The sequence below is a fragment of the Schistocerca serialis genome, chromosome 1 (assembly GCF_023864345.2).
Source record: "Schistocerca serialis cubense isolate TAMUIC-IGC-003099 chromosome 1, iqSchSeri2.2, whole genome shotgun sequence".
Taxonomy (NCBI): Eukaryota; Metazoa; Arthropoda; class Insecta; order Orthoptera; family Acrididae; genus Schistocerca; species Schistocerca serialis.
In genome coordinates this window covers 674960845-674977597 of record NC_064638.1, presented here as the reverse complement: position 1 = coordinate 674977597, position 16753 = coordinate 674960845, and the positions used below count along the sequence as shown (strand labels likewise).

Here is a 16753-nt window from a genome sequence, read left to right as displayed (position 1 = left end):
CCAGATGGCAGTTATAAGAGTCGAGGGGCATGAAAGGGAAGCAGTGGTTCGGAAGGGAGTGAGACAGGGTTGTAGCCTCTCCCCAATGTTATTCAATTTGTATATTGAGCAAGCAGTAAAGGAAACAAAAGAAAAATTCGGAGTAGGTATTAAAATCCATGGAGAAGAAATAAAAACTTTGAGATTCGCCGATGACGTTGTAATTCTATCAGAGACAGCAAAGGACTTGGAAGAGCAGCTGAACGGAATGGACAGCGTCTTGAAAGGAGGATATAAGATGAACATCAACAAAGCAAAATGAGGATAATGGAATGTAGTCGAATTAAGTCGGGTGATGCTGAGGGAATTAGATTAGGAAATGAGACACTTAAAGTAGTAAAGGAGTTTTGCTATTTGGGGAGCAAAATAACTGATGATGGTCGAAGTAGAGAAGATATAAAACGTAGACTGGCAATGGCAAGGAAAGCGTTTCTGAAGAAGAGAAATTTGTTAATATCGAGTATAGATTTGAGTGTCAGGAAGTCGTTTCTGAAAGTATTTGTATGGATTGTAGCCATATATGGAAGTGAAACATGGACGATAAATAGTTTGGACAAGAAGAGAATAGAAGCTTTCGAAATGTGGTGCTACAGAAGAATGCTGAAGATTAGATGGGTAGATCACATAACTAACGATGAATTATTGAATAGAATTGGGGAGAAGAGGAGTATGTGGCACAACTTGACAAAAAGAAGGGACCGGTTAGTAGGACATGTTCTGAGGCGTCAAGGGATCACAAATTTAGCATTTGAGGGCAACGTGGAGGGTAAAAATCGTAGAGGGAGACCAAGAGATGAATACACTAAGCAGATTCAGAAGGATGTGGGTTGCAGTAAGTACTGGGAGATGAAGAAGCTTGCGCAGGAGCATGGAGAGCTGCATCAAACCAGTCTCAGGACTGAAGACCACAGCAACAACAACAGTATATAATTAAAAGTCTGTATCGCTGACGTCAGACTGTTCTTGGGCTGCGAAATATTTACTATACTGATGTATTATGTCATCGCTGGAGAACATGGCATTAGTGTGGACGCCGTTGTTTACAGCGCTCTGAGTCTCGTGGACGAACTCTTCTGTTTAGTTTTGTTATTGTCAATATAGTTATTATTTTCAGTTTTAAACACAGAAACCCACAACCAAACTCGTTGATTGCAATGGTGATTTGTATTGTGTTATTAATCTATATGTTAGTTATATATTATTTTAATCATGTTACAATTTATTTTCAGACCTCCTCTGCCAGAGTCTTACATTCATTTATCTATACCGACGGCAAACAGAATAAAGTCATCAGCAGGTCACAGTTGCTTAAAACATGGTGCATTACACGTATGCCTTCTCGTTTTGCCAGTGTAAGGTTATGGACACGTCCTGCAGAACATCGCCTTGTATGGTTCCTCTTCCCATTCTGACTTCACCGTTATCCTCGTTATTCTGATGAATCCCACGGAAACAATAGCACTAATGTCCATTTCTTCAGTATACTAACGTAGATGTAGTCATTGCTTTGTGTGTCACTAACTGTTAGTACGTAGTGATATCACTGAAACTGAGTGCTCTGAAAATCTATGATTACTAGGTATAATGGTAAGTCATTCCCGGCTTGCAGACAGTTCACCATGGTGCTACAATTTCTTGTCCCTTTGCTCGATTAAAATCTAATGGATGTTTTATTCGCTTCTAAATAATCCTAGTGAATTTTGTGATGCACAAATAAATATATGAATTCTATGAATCTTAACTCACAAATGAAATTCAATATAACTCAAAACATTCCATTTTCTTTTTCAGGGAGCCATTGGTCCACCTGGAAAAAACGGTTTTCCGGTGAGTAGAACTTCTTTGTGTAGCTATGTTACTGCAACACTATATCTAGCAAAGCTAACACTTCGAAGTGTTGTCGAAAAACTTGTTTCCCTAAACAAACGCTGATAACATGAAAAATTTCTCCACTGCAATGACCATCTCTTAGTTTGAGTCAGAACAATAGAAGTATGTTAGCCGAAGGCTAATAATTTTAATAACAGTATCAAAACGGGCAACATCGGAGGGAGCCTTATCCAGCATGCGAACGATGATCCTGTGATAGCTAATCACTTCGAATGCTCATTCATCATCTGTGATGATGGGAAGTGCCATTTGTAAATTAAGTGCTCTCCCCCGTTCTCTGTTAGCTATACACAAGGGCTTCCAAACTGGGCACACAGGCAAACAAAATATTTCACTGTTCCTTATGTATGTTTTCACGCATTCAGCAAACACTGTTACTCTGTAACGTACAGCTCTGCTGTAAGTATTTGCAGCACCACAAGAGACTGTTTTAAATTACGAAAAATATTTTGCGCTTCTACCTGCATTGTGCGTGCTACAAAGCGTACAGACCTTTGATTCGTAGCTTAGTTTAAAGAAATTTGGAGAAATCTTCTTAGTTATTTACTGCAATTGAAAAGTCCATATGATAGTGTGTGTTTCTAGTAACTTCGTTAGTATCTGTGTTTTGAATGCTGTCTGCTGGTTGTTGTTTCCGTAGAGTAGGAGAAATTTACTTCTTAGAAAATAAAAATGTTCATACAATTACTATTACAAAGTAAAGTAATAAACCATACTTGATACAGTAACAGCAGTTGTATAAAATAATTTGGATACTGGGCTGCATCATTATAAATTAATAAAGAAACTAAACTGTCGACCTTTCGACAGACTTGCTGAGGTCCTATTCAGGGCAGTTATCCGCCCTGAAGAAAACCGCAACAAATCGGTCGGAACGTCGGCAATTTAGTTGCTTTAGTGGCTTATAATGACGTGGCCCAATACCAAAATCATTTTATTTAAAATGACGTCAACAGTGGAAGCCTACGAACTTGTATAAGTGTTTGTATAGTTTATACATTGTGTTTCGCATCGGCAATCGTGACAGAACTTCAGTACAGACCGTTTGTTATTAAGACTGTAGAAACTTTATTTATCTTGAAGCATAATAGCTAGTATCTTCATCACTCATTCGTCATCCACTGCTAGACGAAGGCCTTTTTCAGAAGGCCCCGTGCATCGCTATCTTTAGCTGTAAGCTTCATGTTGCTCCTTCTTGTTTAGCAACGTCAACTACCCAACTCCCGTTAGATCGTCACCTCGTACTTCTCTCACTTCTTAGAAAACAGAAGATAACTGTTTGGTCTGGTAATATTCTGCGAATATTACATTCCAAAGCATTTCATCCCTTCCACTTTTCGCGTCATCAACAGTTTCCTGGCAATGAAATTCAAATTTGAAATTCGGTTACAGTTTTCCGAATGGTGTCTACGAAAACTGTAAAGCGATGCACCGTTTCTATGCGAAATTTTGTGTAAATCTGAACAATCATTTACAAACTATGAATAAATCAATCTTGACATTGAGCACACGTGATCAACTGAAAGTCCACGCTGGCTGAGAGAAATGAATAAATAACGACCTTGGTCTGACAACGCGTGGTGCTATCTTTTCAAGAATCACGTAATTGGTCCCTATTTTATTAATGGAAATCAAACAATCACAGGTGCCGTAGTTATTGGTAGACATCCCACTGGGCATAAGGCATTGCATATGGTATCAACATGGCGGATGTTATGCCCATTGTGCTTAATGTACACGGATGTTCTTAACAGTATAATTTGAGATCTTTGGATGCGTCATTCGCGAAACAGTAAGTAGCTTAGACCAACAGTAGACTTCAACACCTCTGAACATTTATCTGTGGGAAAAATTAAAACAAGTGGTTTTCAAGGAAACACCGATGGCTCCCGAAGACGTGTAACGTGTTGTGAAAAGTATAGACGAAATTCAACGTGCAGTATTGTGCGTATGTTGTCGCTTTTTTGCATGTGGTGGGGCAAACCTTTGTGGAACCATCTCTCATGACAGTGGAACAGTGTTGTTTTGTTCCACACAGATGACGTCGTTTGGAGACTTGTTCAAAGACTTTTCCCAATGCCGTAGAAAATGTATAATTTCATTAAAAAAAAGTTGTCATAATTAGACAGCTATACGCGTAGCTTTGTGTACGTTAGAAAGTTCGTCACATTGTCCCCTATAGCGTAGCTAAACTCGGCGCTCCATCAATTTACTGTTCCGGATGTACTTCGGTGGCCCGTCTTAGCTGCCACACCTTTTATAACCTGAAACTATCGTGCGAATCTTGTTGCAGGAAAAGCAGATACCACACTGAGATTCACTAGAAGAATCTGAATGAAATATAATTAATCCACGAAAAAGTGGCTAACAAACAACTTGTTCGACCCAGTTGTGGAAATTCTTTATCATTACGGAAGACTTATAACGTCGGGTTAATAGAAGAAATAGGGTTGATTCAACGAAGATTGGTATGCTTCATCACGTTGTTCGTTAGTGAGTGCGAGGGCGCTACAGAAATGCCCAACAAACACCAGAGACAGGCTCTGCATGCGAGGCGTTGGACGTCACGGGGAGCGTACGTGGCTGGATAAGTTGGGCATCATGTAAATTCCTCCCTCATACGTCTCGCGAAACGACATCGACGAGAGAATCAGTGAACTAGAGCTGATGCGATGACTTGCCGACAGTCGTTCTTACCTCGTGCCATTCGCGGATGGAACTGCGAAGTGGGGAAAATGACGGCGGTGCTGGAAGTACTCTCCGCCACACATCGTTACATAGCTTATGAAATAATCATGTAGATGTAGACTCCTACAGCGTCAAATAGCGTTGAGACACGGGGATATCGAACAATTCCGCAACGATATCACGGTTCAGATTGCCTACACCTCTTCTCCAACTGAAGCTGCCGTAGACCAGACACTGGAACATCTAACAGGAACCATCCTGCAAGCAGCTGGAGAACCCGTCCGCAGAACCCCGGCTGGCCCTCGACTACCGCGCTATCACTGAAGCACCCAAGTTAGTCCTGAAAGAAGCACTCGTAGAGCATTGCAATGAGGAATGGCTTACACGCTTCTCAGCCCTCAACATAGTGTATAAGTCCCTACAGCAATTCACGAACAGTTTATGAAAGACCCGTCCGAATTTATAACGCGACCGTCGGGATTTACTATGTAAGATGTTAATTCATTGAAAATGTGACCGTGAAGGCGTCTGACTATCCGATGCCGCGCGAGAACTAAATTTCAATTGCCGCGATGATATTTCCTCACTTTTATATACACGTATTGGCAGTTAGTAATTAGAGTGAAACAAAACATCTGTGACGAATGGAAGGTTCACATGGAGTAGCTAATGATGTGTTACATCACTGAATCGCATAATAATATAGTAACGTAATAACTACAACCATCATTCACACTATCATTCACTCACATTCAAATGCTATTCATGATGATGTTTGATATGTAGGGCGCGGTCATCAGCGCCTGTACGAAGTTCCAATTTTTACAGAGCCTAATTGTTTTCACAGTCCACTCTAGCCACTGTCACGGATGATGATGATGATGAAATAATGAGGACAACACAAACACCCAGTCCCCGGGCAGAGAAAATCCCCAACCCGGCTGGGACTCGAACCCGGAACCTGTGAGCCAGAGGCAGCAACGCTAACCACTAGACGATGAGTTGCGGACAAGCAATAAAGTTGTACGGAATCAGTTGTTTACAATGGTTTTAGTTCAATAGTCCCTGAATGTAAATATAAACTATTAATGAGAAACTGAACTTTACATATAACTGTCACTTAGCTCAGTTGTTGCTGTTGTAAGAGTATGAATGCGCTTGGTGGTAATGGGAGTTGATGATATGCACCCTTACTGCTGAACTGAGATTGGGAGATCGTGTGTGCTGGCGCTCACAGAAATATACATAAGGCTGAGAATTGAACTGCGGAAGACTATGTTTAAGTAATAAAAGTTATAGGTAAAAGAAAATTAGACTATTTTCGGATCGATGTAGTGGTTTATGTTGGAGAGGACGCCGGACGGCTGCTCGTGACGTCAGAGCTGGTAGTGTCCCAGCGTCTGCAGAGCAGTGCGGCATGCCATGGAGCTCTATCCATGGCGAAGTTCCGTGATCGTGGGACTCGATATATGTATAACACTGAACCGACTTTGACTCAGAATCGTAAGGAGAGCCTGTTCTTGTCATTAGTTGACTGTATGAAGTTACTGATGATCGGAAATGAATCCGATGTGAACTTCCCAGTGCCTTTTACTACGTAATAGCAGTCATTTCACAGAAGAAGTCTGATGGAAGGCAAGGTCCCTCCGAAGCGAGTAAGAAGATCGCTTCAGTAGGAGAGAACCCTCGCACTGTGACATCGCTGTTCAGTGGTAGATAAATATTTTCCATATCCTTCCTCGTTTGTTTTACAGCCGTTTTACTTTATTTATTACATAGTGGTACATCTCTTCTTGTAGTATCCCCCTATAAATCCACGTTATAAATACTCTTCCGTACGTATTTCTTCGATCATTACAGAATGCACAACACACGTCATTGCCACTCCGAACCAACTGCTGTAAACTAGTACACTCTCAGTTGTTGTGATGAATAAAAACTTTGCCTAATTAGTGTAGCTCGCGCGCAAGTACATTAAATGTTTTACATAATTTTCTTCTTGTCAGCACACATTTTACTTTTCAGTATAGTCTAACTTTTGAAATAATTGATTACACAAATGATGGCATCCACAAAAAATAAAGTGGCAAATTTATGCAGACAATTTCTTGTGCTACAACAAATGACGTTACGTTTATGGTTACAGAACAGTGGCGCATACTTTGAAATATTCCAGATCTTATTATGAAATTAATCACAAATAAAATTATGCTGTGCTTTTATGTTCCGCAAGTGAGTAACTAAGTGTATGTTACTGTCTTGGCATAATTCCACCACTGACTTTACAGCTAATCTTGTCTTGTTTTGAGCAATGCCGATCAGGCGAATACGTTCACTTACATATTTGAGAAACAATTGCGACCTGCAGATGTACAGTACAAAAAACACGAAGACATTGTTCGACTGCAACATTACTTGAAGTAAAGCAATTGCTACTCTTCGCCCCTAAAGGCTTGACAGATATAATAAAATCGTTTCTAGAAAGAAACCTTCAAACCACAGCCAGCTCGCCAATTAGTTATTAAAATCATCCACTTTGGAATATTTTTGATGGTCTCAACCGATCACCTCAGTTTCTCAACTACTGGAAGCGCACCGAAACGGTCGCAATGACGGAAACAGGAAAATTCTCAGTTGTCTGCAAACAGAATAGCCCAGGCAGCCTTCTGCGAACCCTCGGTAGAATTTACGAGCGCTTCATGGTAAGACTATTTTGGTAGTATGTCAGAAGACAACAAATTCTGCCAACATTCCATCACGGTTTGCGGCAAAAAATCTTTCCCCCCCAACAGATAATGGGAATAGTTGAAACCGCCAAAGGAAGTTTCAGCAAGAGAGGATATTGCAGGGTTCTATCACTCTACGTAGCCTACCCGAATATTTGATTCGATGATGCACATCATACCTCTTTATAAATTACTCAATCAAGAATTTCCTGAGAAAATAGGTGAAATTACTGAATGCTATCTCTCAGGTTAGAGCTTCCCCGTGAAATCTACCAAGCGACTCATCTGAGTAGGTGTTTTCCAAGATGTTGTAACATATGTGTCCCAGAGTTTTATAATTTGTACATTTGTCAGTACGCGTATAAAACTTTTCGTAAACACAGCCTCTTATGCATCTGTTACTACGTTCTTCTCCTGCTTGAAGAATAGATACTTAGGAATTACGAGTCAGCAAACTGTACTTAACGAAACGAAGCACTGGGAAATACGAGTAAATGGCACATCTCTCCAAAATCAGAGAGAACCTTAATCTCACAAAAACGCCAAGATAAAAAAGCCCCTACAACGACTGTGAACCTTCCAAGGAGTCTTAGCTAAACTCCATGCCGAGAAACTTGACAGAAACCTAACGGAAGAGTGTAAGTAATGTACCTTATTTGAAACGTGAGCTTCACTGCTACGATAGGAATGCGTTTATACCGCAGCGTATGTATAAGCCGTCTGATCTTGGTATATGCGTGCTCTGTGTACAGTCAAGTCAATGTTTAAATTCTACACACCGTCCAAAATAGAACAGTTCTCAACACTTCGAGTGGTTTTCACTAACCTCCTATCTTCACACTGCCCCCGTAATAATATGTCAATGTTGTTTCGCGTAATGGCACGCATTATAAAAGACTGCACGACACTACATTACTCTGTATAAATGTTCGACATGAACGCAAAAATTACACTGTTTGCTATGTGGTTTACTCGTGTGTAATATGACGCAGATTAAAACATTTTCATGTTGTCATTTTATAAGGAAATTTTTGGTTCATTTATAAAAGAGAATATTTTCGTTTTGTAAGTAGGGATACGGAACGCAGAGCGCAACTGCAACTATTTTGATGGCTTTGGGACAAAGTTAACGTTGTTTTTCCAAGTCTGATCCGAAGAATAATCTTCGTTCCAGCGTGCTGTCTGTATGTTGTTAATTTGTATACTTGCTTTAGCGGTGTAGCAAATGTATTTACGTATGTTAGAAGCCCAAAGTGGAACTGCTGATCACTAAGAAATATGGTTTTATATCCTCCCTAATACAGTTTTACTCCAGAATATCATTTACAGTCTAACAGAATTGTATTCAAGATTCTTTGCTATCTCGTGCTGCATTGTCTCTCTGCAACTGTGTTTCTCGAGACGAAACATTCATAAAATTCCAGTAAATTAGCGATGCGAACTTAGAAATTTTGCGAGCCCAGTGTGGTAACCACTGCGCCACCTTGCCCAGTGCATTCCGATTTTAGACTGCAGTATAACATTCACCTCATGACATCGCGATCGAATATTAGTTTGACGTATTATATGCGGAGGCTGCGGTGGAACACCGCAAACACCATCGTACAGGCACTACAAATGGTCTTCGACCGTGAGGACACGTGATGCCCCACATCGCACCCCATTAGCCCGCCTCCAGGTGGCCCGTTTATTGTACAATATGCATACATTTTGTATCTGAGACCTACGGGTAACTTTGGATCCACTAAATGAGATTTAGCAAACTCATAGTGGAACCGGTACATGTGTAGTTTCTAGATGTTCAGTATGCACATCCCCAAATAGATACGTTTCGTAAACTTTACTGCATCCTTCGACAGCTCCATAGCAACAAAGTTCTTATTGAATATGGTGACCCCCTTAAAATTTGGTCTGGTGATGCATTTTCTTATGTCCCATGGCCCATCCCATTGGGTCCTAATCAATATGTCGCATTCATTTCTTGCATTCCGCATGATTTTACCAAAAATGGAATTAGTAATTAATTTATAAAAATCTTTTTTGAAATCACTAGTCAGATCTGCCCTCTTTTCAGTATTTAATATACTCCTTCAACCAGGGGGACTGACTGAAGGAGATAGCTCGGGTGATTCTACCTACCTCCGACCCCAAGCTAAGAGGCTGCCGGAGATTACGATAATGAATTATATACCTCTGCTAGTGCTCAACAGTGATCACCACTTTAGGGATAGTACTTCCTCACAGAACTTGTTGCTCTCGACATAACTCAAGTCGTTTGTCATTTCATGCATGCCAACAGGGTATATGGGGTCTGCCTCCACCACATACCCTACATCAGAATCAGCCATCAGACCCATTATTTTCCACCTAATCCTTCTAATTCGTTTTCAGGCACCCGTTGAAACCTTCCAACTGGCAGAGGCTGCACCGTGGCGTGCCTGTACAAGTTACTCATATCCAAATATAGAATGTAACTTGAATCGATGGAGGCATTGAACCCTGGATGCATACATGCGTTACTTGCCTTGGCGTGTCCATGGACACACTGGGCAAAGTCCCCCATGGATCCTATGCTCAAAGAAAAGAAGCATATCAGCATAATGAAAAGTTTGATGATGCGCCTTGTTTTTTGAATATAGCATCCCTGGACAATAAAAGGCGAGGTCCAGAGAGTACATGGCCATGCATACATTCCCGAAATTTTCATAAACATCCACAAGCAGGTGCATGTTGGTGCCCATATATAGTCTCGCATATTCATCCAAACTGAGAATGTTGAATTCCCGCCAGACGTTCACGCAATGCTCATAATCTGCACTAGTTATGTCATCGGCTGCGAGAGTACTGTTAAATGCAGGCATGTCAGTCGAGTTTTGCCTTACTATCCAGATACTCATAAGGGAATACTCCTTTCCTAGTCACAAGTTGAAACTTTACCTCATTGGGGTATGCAGATCAGGTGATGTGCATATCCTCCTCAGGTAGAGTGTCAACATGTTTCTGGAGTGAAGTCTGCATGAAACGCAAAAAGTCTGGGAAGCAGAGCATAATTTTCGAGGTCATTCATTTCGAGAAAGAAATGTACTTCTCTATACTCTCAGGCAGGACACTGACCTGATCTTTCTTCACACCAAAATTAACCAACTGTTCAACTATAAAGTGAGCATCTAATCCACTCAAATTTTGAAAGAAGACGGGTATTGGTCATTGTAACTTATACTTCAAGTTGCATGCATTGTGAGATGCGTCATGATATTTCTCAGTAAGATGACAGTGATCTCCAGGTGGAGTTTCAGCTTTTCTGTCTAATGGCAGCCCACAAATGTGATAGTTAACTGCATCATTGTATAATTTTTTATCCTCCTCCAATTCTGTCCTGGGGATGTCAGTGCTGTAAATGAGTGCTCTAAAGCCTATCAGCATCCCATGAAAGTTATCGACCTCAGTGAGCAATCAAACTGCAGGATTATCCCTGACATAAGATTCACAGTGGTTAAGATTTGAATCATGTGAGTATACAAGTTGGAATGCTGCCACATACAGTACTTGTTTTTGCGTGAAGGTCGTGTATGAGGTTATGGGGTTCCCCTTCACAGTGGGTGACAGGAGCAAGGAGACATTTGAAGTCAGCGTATGCAACAAATGGGCATCATTCATGGTCGTGAGCATTCTTGAGATTAAAGAACTTGTTTTCTTCGGTAGGCATAACAACACATACCAATTCCTTGGATTCACAAACCTCCAGATGCGTTTTTAAATACTTTTCTTCTGAAAAGATATTTAGACACCTGAAGCAAATATGCTTTCTATGTTCATGTTTCGACAGTTGTCTGTAAATGAGGCAGTACATGTCTCTGATCCCAACATAACGCTGATTGTCACCTTCAGAGAAGAGTAGCATGTTTACATGTAGATTACGCTCACCTGCATATTTCGGAAAATGGAGGGGTCCGACTGCAGTATGCTTGTCCTGCTTCTGTTGTTGATTAGCATCATCAGCTTCATCTGGCTTGTTTTTCTGTGTCTTCAGGCCACAAACATGAACTGATATTTTAGGATTTTGTGCCTGAAATTTTTGTATGTCAGGAATCTTTACAGGGAACTGGATACCGTCAAAATTATAATTTCTAGGGTTTTTATTCTTTGGTACATTGTATGTTGTTGTGCACTCGAGATGGTGTCTGTAATAGTGATTTCTCTCACAATCCAGGATTGACCATGCAAAACAAGCATTATCCTTCTTGTTTTCAGTGTTGTTACAACCATGCTTGTTCTAAATATCCTCAGGGAGTTTGATATAACTGGATCCTACTTTTAATGTATCATAGACTTGAATATGGATGTTGAGGTGTGGTATTTGGTTGAGTGTGTTAGCTGACCTTCTTACTTCCATCTCGGGAAAGTGGTCAGTATAGGACGCAACGTGGATTCACAATACCACTCAGCAATTGATGCGCTCCGAGATATAATGCCATTATCACCCCAGATGTTGTGCATGCTTTTCACCTCAGCATCACTCTGCTGTTTTGGAGAGTGAGGCAGCTCGCACCAGAGTACTATGTTACATTTAATGGCCTTAAATCTCAGATCATCTGGGGCTTTGAGGAGCTCTGTCTCCAGCACTGGGAGGCACGGTTCTAGAAACCTGACTGGTTTGCGATACACTCCTGCTGGATGCTGCTAGCGAAAGAGATACGCCCCTCAAGAGGCCCTAGCAACTGCTGAGTATTTTAGAGGGTCATGATGCTGCTAATCTGATGTCCTTTGCAATCAGAATGGGAGAGAGCACTACCGTTAGCCACAGGTTCATTATCATTAACACTGCAAATAAAACTACATCTAGGGGAAGCCAATGGCTGTGTCTACGTGGTGGATGGGAGCGTTAGGAAGGAGGCGCCTGTCGGGGTGAGGCATATGCATAGAGGCACACATACCTGTCATTGATAAGGGTGATCAGTCTGGGATGGAACAGGAGGAGGCAGCGGCGATGAGGCCAAGTTTGAGCATCCAGGTTGCGGAGAGGATGCTTGTTGATGCTGCTGCATGCTGAGCCTTCAGATCACCAGCTTTGGGGGTGAGAGATCATTGCCATCCTTCTTCTTTTTAGTGCTGTGGAACTTCCTATAGAATTCTAGTGATCATATGCGGCAACCTATGAGCATATGTATTTTTTATGAGTCAAGATAGCAGTTATCTTAGGAGTGCCTAATCAACATTCTGCCCTGCTTCTGTGACCAATAGGGCGTCTTACACGCAAGCATCAAAGAAACGTGCGAAGTCAAATACAGATGTATGCAAACAGGCAAGATGCGGCACTGCAGTCGGCAACGCCTTTATAAGACAACAAATGTCTGGTGTAGTTGTTAGATCGGTTGCTGCTGCTACAAGGCAGTTTATCAAGATTTAACAGGGTGTATACGACCCGGGACAACCGGGAGATCCGGGAAAAACCCGGGAATTTTTTCATCCGGGAGAAAACTGGGAAAAAACCGGGAATTGCTTGGAATTCCGGGAATTTTTCATTGTTTTAGTTTTCATTTAAATTTTTGTGATTTTGTCTGGTAAGAACCAATACTCTAACAAAGGATATTACTGTATCCCGCTACTGCAGAATAATACTGCAGCAACAAAACATGAACGAGAGGAAAAACAAACGAAAATAAAACTTAAGTTGCAAAAGGAAATGCGCCGTATAGAGCAACAAAACACAGTGCTCATACAAGCGTCTGCTTTTCTTATTTGTGTGTTCGCGCCACTTGAGAGTGATCTTGCTATTGGCTGACTACATCACATATCCTATGCTGTCATCAGCTGGCGAGATCACGTGACATGAGCTATAACTGGCTTACAAAAGCATATCGTAATCTCGATTTCAATGCTTAGAAAAGTGATATGCGGTGTTTCATGGAATTCAAATTTGTACCTTCATAACACGGAAATATGCAGCGTACATGTTGCTGCACATCAAAGATCTTTCAAAACGTGCTGGGAAATTCTACGTCGGTATATAAAACTATAAACATTCAAAGGAATGATGAGTTTTACAGTGCTGAGGAAGAGTATACTGTCATGGAAAAAGTGTATTTTCACCCGGGAGAAAGTGTATTTTTAACCGGGAAATCCGGGAATTTTTTTTCCTTGTACACATATAGACCCTGTTTAAGTGAGTTTGAACGTGGTCTTATTGTCGGCGCACGAGCGATGGAACACAGCACCTCCAAGGTAGCGATGAAGTTGGTATTTTCCCGTACAACCATTTCGCCAATGTACCGTGAATATCAATTTCTGACATTGCTGCGGCCAGAGGCCCACTCATGTACCCTTGATTAATGCGTGGCACAAAGCTTTGCCACACTTGACTTGCATTCCGGAGGACGATGGTTCAATCCCGCATCCGGCCATCATGATTTAGGTTTTCCATGATTTCCCTAAATCACTCCAGGTTCCTTTGAAAGGGCACGGCCGAATTCCTCCCCCGTCCTTCCCTAATCTGATGAGACCGATGACTGGAAACATGTTGCCTGGTCGGACGCATCTCGTTTTAAAATGTATCGGCTTAGAAGGCTGAAACTAGTCATAAACAAACAAAATTAATACAGCAAAAGTGGAACATTGGACTGTTGATGACTGGAAACATGTTGCCTGGTCGGACGCATCTCGTTTTAAAATGTATCATCTTAGAAGGCTGAAACTAGTCATAAACAAACAAAATTAATACAGCAAAAGTGGAAAATGTCATCTTCTTTTAGTATGAATGTGTTTTCTGTAGATGGCCTGCTAAATGTGCCCTTTTTCAGTAGATCTTAGGAAGAGAAAGTGAGATTTAAGGGCAGATGTAGGGCAAAACTGCGAAAAGATCGAACTTTTTTAATTGAGTAATTTATTAAATTGATCATTTAAGAATAACATCGCAAAGTTTCATAATCAAATTCTGGCTAGAAATATGTTTAGAAAAATTTTGTTCGGACATCTGCGCCTTGCCACACACCCTCTTTCTATGCTGTGGTCCACATCTTCTCTACAAGAAATTTTTTGTGCATTAATTTTTCGTTCACACAATCGACATGAGTCTAGGAGGCTGTGAGGAGAATTACCTTTGCTTGTTCCTTTGTTTGCAACATGGTTTTTTTTAATAGTGATGATGATGATGATGAGGTCCCATACTCCGAAGAGCATAGGGGGCGATGCGGGACACCCACACTGCCGACTAGGCAAGGCCCTGATATATGTCCATCATGTTTTCATATTTCAAGGATCACCTCAATGTCACCTTACGTTGCTCAAGCGAATATCTTACTTCATTCATTGCTGCACTGTCATCTACTGAAAAGGGGAGCACCAACGTCTGTTAAGAAAACAATGGACTACTCTACCATGCAAAACTGCAGTGGTATGTCATTTTGTTCCAAAGATATTAGTTATGGTACCAAAGAGTTTCTATGTTTTTCTGGACCCTTCTGTATATTGCACATGATAAGAATGTTGCTGACCGACGACGTCAGCCGACAGCCTTAGTTTGAAAATTCGTCGTAAGTTAAAGAGTGCAAGGACCACTGACAGAGTTAGGGAGGGGATCATGTGTTTCAGTGATGTGCAATAGCTTTCTTATGACTCTGAAGTATCTATTGTTGTCTTCTCGTTATCATGTACTTAAAAGGCGTTCTGCATGTATGTTAAAATAAATTAGTTCTTTAATTTGTGATGTGCTGTGCATTTGCATGTGTTCCCTGCCAGTTTTTCTAAAGGAGATTCACAGCAGGAGCACTATGTGTTGTGCAGTTGGATTTCCTGCCTGTGTCTACGCTTCGATGACATGTCCCGTTGAATGGCACAAAGAACAAATGACAAGTTAGCAGCATAAGACTTCTGTGGGAAAAGTGGGTGCAAATGCATCCGAATCTATATCATCCTCACACAAACATTATTGTAGTTGAGCAAATACAACTTAAATTTAAAATTATAATAACTTTTGGTACATAATTTATTAGTATTATGCTCTTAGGGAGAGCCAGAATGATCCATCTCCTCCATGTTAATTTTAGCAAATTGAAGGAACATTTTTTCTAAAACCATTAAACATTTTGCTCTGAAATTTGGACTACATGTTCAGTGAATATTTCTCTACAAAGTTATAATGCCAGGTTAAGAAATATTTATTGGTTTTTGTTTTTCAATTTTTTAAACAGATGCTTATTTTTTCTCTAAAATTTTGCACTTTTTCTTCTATAACTCTTGAATTATACAATATCTTTTTACAATTTGTTATAAAAATGAAGGAAAAGAAGTAAACAATATTGTGTATAAATTTCATTGATATACTGTTAGCTGTTTTTGGGAAAATGTTCCTCAAAGATGAAAATGTTAAATTTACAGGAAATGGATTCCAAAGATTTTTAATACATTCCTGCCCCATATGATGGATTATCAGTATCCTCTACTTTTTCCAGTGTTAGTTTCCTTTTCACTGGTCCTTTCTTCCCTTTTGCTGCATGTTGTACACTTTTGCCTCTTCTTCCTGCACCTCTTAGTCTTTCTTCATCAATTAGGCGCATTGTGGAGATGGTGTTGTGTCCTGGTTGGAAACCTAAACGTTTCAGCACATCACATTTGATAATGTTTCCTTCATTGTATGTTGCCACTGCATCATACACTCCAAAATGAAATGTTTTTATCTGTACAAACACTCTTTCGGGAATCCTAATCCAAATTAAATTATATACACTTTCTTTTGGATTTTGTGTTTTCCCATGTAAACACTTGTACAATAAACTTGGCTGTGATAAATCTCTGAAAATGGGCTTAATTACATCAATTACAGCATTTGGCAAACTGTTGTTATGGGCATATTCATTTTCTGATTGGTACTTACACCATGAGTCATCACCTGTGGGGCACAGTGCATGTTGTGGGTGCTGTTGGTGCAGTATGGAAAAATAATGCCCATACTGCTCTCCTCATATGCTCAATGTTTCTTGTATTTTTCCTAATTGCACACCCATAATACCTCTGCAATCTATCAATTGCTTCATCTCTCAATCTTCCTCTTCCTCCATGGATCTTACCATCACTACGCTTCTGGGATCCTAATGTCTGCTTTAGTTTGCGCAAGCGAGCCCCTATGCACTTCTGCACATGTCCAATGCACTGCTGTTTTTTAATGTGAATTTCATTGCCATAAGGTTTGAGTTCCTCTACAGCTTTATATCCCTTAGAATCACCATCTCCTGGATAGTTAGTGATCATACATTATACCACTCCTGTGATCTGAAAAAAATTGCTTTCACTCCATCTACATCCATCACTTCATTCTTGCCGTGAAAATTTACTTCACAGCTTTCACTATGTTCGTCCTTGGTATTGCCCTTACATCTACAATGTTTTGAGAGAATAGCAACATCAATTACCTTGCA

General features: G+C 40.6%; 1 protein-coding gene across 1 annotated transcript in view; it reads left to right on the top strand.

The window, feature by feature from the left end:
• Positions 1–16753, top strand: part of LOC126423533 (collagen alpha chain CG42342-like) — a 649892-nt gene that overhangs the window by 32477 nt on the left and 600662 nt on the right. The window contains exon 3 of the mRNA XM_050087251.1: positions 1831–1866. Coding sequence (XP_049943208.1) covers positions 1831–1866 — 36 coding nt within the window. The remainder of the gene's footprint in view (positions 1–1830; positions 1867–16753) is intronic.